The sequence below is a fragment of the Pseudonaja textilis genome, chromosome 2 (genome assembly GCF_049901715.1).
Source record: "Pseudonaja textilis isolate UNSWEBS1 chromosome 2, rPseTex1.2, whole genome shotgun sequence".
In the NCBI taxonomy this organism is placed as follows: Eukaryota; Metazoa; Chordata; class Lepidosauria; order Squamata; family Elapidae; genus Pseudonaja; species Pseudonaja textilis.
The window spans coordinates 44,295,265-44,302,325 of NC_141991.1; the positions used below are offsets into that span (position 1 = coordinate 44,295,265).

The following is a 7,061-nucleotide window of genomic DNA, read 5'->3' on the forward strand; positions in this document are numbered from 1 at the left end:
ATGAAATAAGCCACTTTAGAGTGACCCTATGCCCTGAACACTGCAAATTGCATATACAGTGGAACTTTGGGTTGCGAACATTTCTGACCACAACCAAACTGGGCGATGACCAAAAATTTTGGAAATTTTTTTGCATCTGGTCATGAACACATCCTCGGGTGGCAATCAAACTCAGTTGTGGCGATTTTCCCTGCCACGGCAATTTCCCCTTCCATGCCATTTTTTTTTTGTCTGCACATGCACAGCCAGTCTTGCTTCTGGTCATGACCAAATCAGGTTGCAACCGAAGTCCTGGAATGGATTACAGTTGTGACCGGAGGTTCCACTGTAGACTTTCTAGAAAATTGCTGACAATCTAAGTGCCAGGACTGGCTTACTGCAGAGGAATAATTTGCACATCTGTACTTAACACAATCAGAAATTTAATCTTCTGTCACTATTATTTCAGTTTTTCAAATTCCACTTCTTTGAAAACAAAATCTGTTCAAAGCATTCATACTTTCCTCCATTATGTACAATGAAAACAGACACAAATGGCTCATTCAGCTTCTCTACATTCTCATCCTCCTGCTTTTTTTCTGATTTTTCTAGATCACTACATGACATTTTAGCAAATTACATTTACATATTTTGTATTTTTTACAGCAACAGGTTCCCTATTTTTTTTGTGCCATTTTAATTTTTCTTCATTTGGAGAAGACTTCCATTTTCTAATAGCTTTATTTTCAAATGTTTCTTTATTAACTATACTGCAATTTCACTAACAATATTTCTTTCCATAGTTTTATTAACAATAGACACAAACACATACAAATATTTCATTCATAAGAATATTGAATGAACTGGATAATTCCTTAATACTCTGGACAAAATGTTCCCTTTCTTAACCCAAAGTGTTACTGGATTAGGCTTTTATGGCTATTTTCCATTTAAATATAAATCAAATTTGATGACATTTATGATTTTTTTCCAGATGTTTTTAAACTATGCATTTCAATTAATGACAGAGTAGCATTTACCCAAGCAAACAAAAATATTGATGTGTAGGAACTACATCGAACTGGAAAAGCATGAATACCATTCATAGATACAAATATACAAAATAAGTGAATTGATTTATTTTAAAATGTACATAGGTAACACAGGTATTAACTAAACAAGAAAATCCACTGATTTGATGAAATTGTTTAATTGCTCCAAGAGGAAGAAAATGAGTCTTATTTGCCAAATAAACTTTGGGAATACATAATCAGGATTGGGAATTCTGCAAAACATTGGATAGTCCTAATATTTAAAGGGAGTGAGAGTTAACGTCTTGGAAGTCCAATAACCCAAAGTGAAGGAGCGACAGTGTTAGCCAACCCGCAGTGGAGGAGCAACCAATACAACTCCATCTCCTCTGACAAACAGCATTGGAATATTCCTCTTGGTAGACTGTGGAAAGAAAAAGCAACAAGGCTGAGACTATGTTCAAGAATACCAAACAACCATTACCATTACCATTTTTGTTTTGAATTTATGTTTTACTGACAAAGAAATAAAGGGAGACTAGAATAGATCTATTTCAAGCTATTTAGCTCTCATCAGTAGAAGCAATATGCTTCATCCCATAACTGGATAGATCAGGTTGCCCAGATAGACCAGTCCCACCTGAAAAAAACACTTTACCATTCCTATTATCATTTCTATTCCATTCCATTCTTAAATAGAACCAGTTTAAGAACTAGTTCTATTTAAAGTGGTTTAGTGGTTAAGACACCAAGCAAGTAGCCTCACAATAAGAGACTGTGAATTCTAGTCCACCTTAGGTATGAAAGCTTAGATATAAAGCTTTAGTTAAATCACTAGTTTAAGAACTAGTTCTATTTAAGGTGGTTTAGTGGTTAAGACATCAAGCAAGTAGCCTCACAGCAAGAGTCCACCTTAGGTATGAAAGCTTAGGTATGAAGCTTTAGTCAAGTCACTCGCTATCAGCCCAACTCACCTCACATGGTTGTTGTGGGCAAAATAGGAAAGAATAGTGTGTGTGTTTGTTACCTTATTTATTAAAAAAATAAAGGCAGGATATAACTAAATACAATTCATACATTTGGAAACAAGATTATTCCATTAAAATGTATTTGCACAATGAATACTAGATATATTTAATTTTTCATCCAACTATGTTTTGAACTGAATGGGTATTATACAATGATTTGATTAGTAAAGTTTAAGATAGTACTTAAATTTATGTACCTGGCCCTTTTAATATTTAAACATTATCAGTGATATTAGAAATTCTCACCTTATAAATCTCTTCATAAGTTTCTTCATCGATTTCTATTGTGGTCACAGTCTCTTCAACATCACCCAAAATCATATTTAAATGCTGGTCATATGCCTTTGAAAGTGAAACAAATTCATAAACATTGTTCTGGTGGCATCATTTATTGTGGCACAAATAGAAAAAAATAAAAAATTCCAACTTTAACATGTAGTAATTAGTTTTAATTTTCCAGTTTGCTGAACCTAGCTCTTTTATCATGCAAACTGATTTATATATTCCATGCATAATTGTTGGAAATGCTATAATCAGGCTGAATGATTCTTATATATGTATACTGGTAGTAATGGTATAAAACCCAGCAATCTGGAAAATGATTTATTATAGAATAAAGCAAATATTAAAAGCTGATTTTTCTTTCCTACTAATTGCTTTTCTGTTCAATATATTTTATCAAAACTTTGATTTCTAAATCTATTCTAAGGTAGCTCTTACATAACAGGTGTCAGGACTTTGTGCCTTTATTGAAGTACATTCAAGTCAAATCTAAGTTCATATTTAAAAGCAAATTTGGCACAGAATTTTAATTTCAATTTGGAAACCTTTTCTGGATTATAATTCTACATATGGACCAGTACTTTATTCAAAATTTGGATAGTTCTTAGCATAAGCATTTAACATACTAGCTTCTATTTGAATTGTTAAATAAGCACTTGAATTCTTATATTTGACAGTTACTTTCACTAATAGGTTTTGACTTATAATTAATTATACTAAGCACTTTAGTTAATTATGGGATATGGATTTATGTTTTTCAGATCTTAAATACAAAAGTCTTTAATATGCAGTACTGATCTAATGATATCTCAAAATTTTAATGTTCACTTTGTAAAATTCTTTTCTATTTTTCCCCTTATTTTTATACTATATTTTTTCTTGGTGTCATTAAATATATATTGAAATAAATGTTCTATGCATACAATACACATTGCCAAACTTTAATGAAAAGTTTACAAGCAGGAAACTAAGTGAGCAGCATCCTTCTGTTCACCCACTGGACAGTTCTGAACAATATTCACTGACTAGTTGCTAATACTATAATTATGAGTAGAAAACCTAATTCTATAATTTATATATAATCTATAATTTTATGCATTCACAAGGATGGACCTTGCTATTTGGGTCAGGAGATGCAGTCTAACTTAATAACCGCAGATGAGTCCATGCAGAAATATACTTTATGGATGTAATAAAACTCAACCATTCTTTAATGGGTGCATCTAATGTAAAAAACCACTTCAAACACCACTATGTGCCAAAAACATGGATGTACAAAATTGTACATAACAAAGTTGGAGATAAGAGGATAATCTCTACCACTTTGCAAAAGGTTTCTCTTGTTATGCTGTCTAGATAAAAAATGAATATACTTTCAACTTTTTCTCCACTGAAATAATACTGATGATCAACATTTCAGCTCTCAAAGTATTCTTCTATGTCATGCATAATGCTACTGTAACAAAAAAACTTTAAACTTTGAACATCAACCATTATATTTTGCTTTTACAACCAGGTAAAGCAGTCCAGTTTTTAAAAACAAAAAAAGCATGATTTACTGATGCAATTGCCTAAGAAAAGGATAAAATACCACCTTACTCAATGAAAAACTAGTATGGCATAATACATGCATACAGATCCTTAATAAACCATACACTGAATCTCTATTTGTTTTGCTAACTAATTGCGACTGTGGTGTAAAGCTGTGACTTTAAAAATGGGGATTCAAGATCTAGACATGTTTTTAACTTATTTGTGCTTGTATCAAAGCTCTAATAAATCCAGAGATAGAACAGAAATAAAGATTTAGAAAGGAAAATAGAAATCAGGAATAGGCTAAACAAACCATAATTATTTTGATCAACTGAATTTGTTTTTGCTTGTATGACCAACTAACTGGCTTATGGGTGGCATATAAATTTAATAATAAATTATAACTTAACTAATTTTCTCTACAATGATCTATTACTAAATAAGCATTGTTCATAATTTGTTTTACTTTAAGGGAAAAAAAAAACCTTTCAACCAGAAATATAAAACTGCAGAAAAAAGGTAACCTAAGCCTGCCAGAGGCATTTCACCCCTTTATAACAACTTACAAATGAGTCCTAGTTATATCTATGCTTGCAGTGTGGTTCACAAAAGCCTCTTGCAGTCCTTGAGCTTAACAAAAATGTACAACTCTAAAATTTCAGCCACTTCCCCATTTCTATGTAATTTTACTTACATGTAACCTGCCTCGAAGTTCTCGGTCATTCCTCATTTTTACATAAATCCGTTCATCAAGACTTAGTCTGATGAGATCCAAAGGCTCTTCTACAGTGTTGGTGGTTTGTTGCTACAAAATATAAAAGTAGAGATATAGAGATATACTTTAGCAAACAAACCTGAGATGATTTGATTTAGTAGTTAAGGCATCAGGCTAAGAACGAGAAGATCATGAGAAGCCTCACTTTAGGCATCAAATCCAGCTGCGTGACTTTGGGCTGGTCTCTCTCTCTCAGCCTAACCCACCTCATTAGATATGTTTGTTTCCTTGAATTAGTTATAAAAATAATAAAGCAGGTTGTATATAAATAAATAGTAAATGTTGGCTACTGATACTTACTCATTTCTTCTAAAAAAATCCTAATCTGATGACAACTAATGTTTACGGTATAGTTTGTAATATAATATGGTGAATTTTCATCAGCTTTCAGAAGGATAAGAATTCACTTGTGATGACAGGATCAACAGGAAAATGCAAATAAAATTAGAGAAAATATATACTGCTTCCCTCAACCTAGTCCACATTAATAGCTGTTTTGATATATTAATATTTGCTTTTGAAAAATCTTAGAAAAGACCGCCTCTTTCTTAAACAAAAGACTAGATGTACATTTCACTAGAAAGACTCAGTATATCTTGTCAAACGTTATAATAATGTCTGCATTTTGCTTACAGTTTGAGTCAATGTTCTTCAAATAAAAGTATTACATATATTTACATTTTTCTTTGACCATAATACTTACAAATCCCAAACAAAAAGACAATAGTGTCATATATTATTTTTCTGTTTTATATTCAAAGTTCATAATAACTTATTTTCCAATATTGAAAAAGGTCACTAATTGCAATAGTTATCAAATAATTAAAAGTTACACATCAAGAAATGCCTGTGCAATTGAGAGTTTATAGCCTAAGCTTTCCTATTTGTAGACAGCATATCTATATCAACTTGCTACCGGCTTCAACAAGTAACAGAATATATTATTTTTACACACAAAAGGCTTTCAACAGCCACACAAATATGTACACCCAGATCACAGCAACACACTAGTGGTATACCTGCTTTGAAAAACCCTGCCTGTTGGGTTTAATCCAGGGGTCGCTCAAGGTTTAAGGATCAATATTGCAATAGAGAATGATCTAAGGCAACATTTGCTTAAACTTTTTTCCCTTAGGATCCCTTGCCACTTTTAAAAATTATAGCGGACCCCAAAATTGTTTGTACAGGTTACATTTATCAATATTCACATCAAAAATTAAAACTGACACTTGGGTGAGCAGCAAAACGTTTTAAAGCAAAAAGAAAATTAGTCCGGTTACCCTGACTGAACTTCCAAACCGGATGACTGAGAATCTTCATCGACTTCTCAATATAGCGTGGTAAGATTTTAATACTGCATTATTTTATAACACCGAGTGGCAAATCATTTTGATTTTGCGGACTTTCTGGGACGCCACATTTTGAGAATTTAAGGCATTTTATCAGAAACCATGAAGTAGCATTTCATCCACTGCAGACCCTTAATATTGTCTTATGTTTTATCAGTTAAGACTTTGAAAAAGGAAAATAAAAGCAGCTTATAGGAGTCCTGTCGGTATTTGAGATGAGCGGCCGATTATAAATCGATTAATAAACCTCAAGAGGCAGGTCGCTATAGGAAACACTAACGCCCACCAGCAGCCGTTTACTGGGACTTTGCAAAACTCAAAGCGAGAGCTTAGAAACTGAAGCTCTAGTTAACCATCCCGCAGGTTTGCCACGTTGTCCACCACAACAGGGTCAAATCCCTAGAAGATTCGGCGGCCGCCAAACCGCCAAACCGGCCGTTTCACCCACCTGATCCACCTCGTCCGCCATTTTTTTCAAATACCAGACCGCTTTCTTCTCGCGAGATTTTAAATCAAGCCTGATACGGCCCTACCGAACGCTTAGCGGAGTACGTAAAGCTGCGAAAGTAGATGCTCGTGTAACGTCCAGCTTGCGGGTTAGTTAATAGAAATCGCCATTCTTTTGCTTTTTCCAGTTCTGCAATTTCTTTTGGACTCTGCTCGGGTTGGACTGAACCATATTTTTTTTCCAACCTGGGCCAATTTTAAGACGTGTGGATTTCAATTCCTATCCATTTCAAACTTGCCCCGGTTGAGAAACGCTGGGTTAGATTATCCCAAAGGTGCTTTTCCAAGAGGCAACTGGACAAAAAGTATTTAGGATAAGCTGGACAAGCTTCTTTGGGATAACAACCACGACCTGGATGCCTGAGAAGCTGCACAGACGCGGGGTTTAGATCAAGGGCTCCCAAACTGGGTAACTTTAAGACTTGTGGACTTCAACTCCCAGAATTCCTCAGCACAGCATAGCTGGCTGAGGAATTCCGGGAATTGAAGTCCACAAGTCTTAAAGTTGCCAAGTGTGGGGACCCCTGGTTTAGATGAGCAGGCTGACTTCGCACACAAGCAAGGCTGGGGGAAATCA

The 7,061-nt window shown here is 34.2% G+C and overlaps 1 protein-coding gene and 1 long non-coding RNA gene across 2 annotated transcripts in view; both read right to left on the reverse strand.

Moving 5' to 3' along the window:
• The window catches only part of LOC148126838 (uncharacterized), a 185,219-nt gene that overhangs the window by 383 nt on the left and 177,775 nt on the right, over window positions 1-7,061 (reverse strand). The window lies entirely within an intron of this gene.
• Window positions 1,097-6,562, reverse strand: LSM3 (LSM3 homolog, U6 small nuclear RNA and mRNA degradation associated). The gene is made up of 4 exons (XM_026723065.2): window positions 6,426-6,562; window positions 4,548-4,658; window positions 2,285-2,380; window positions 1,097-1,434 (listed from the first exon to the last, which is right to left on the reverse strand). The coding sequence occupies exons 1-4, from the start codon at window positions 6,444-6,446 to the stop codon at window positions 1,354-1,356; spliced, it is 309 nt and encodes a 102-aa protein (XP_026578850.1). The 5' UTR covers window positions 6,447-6,562; the 3' UTR covers window positions 1,097-1,353.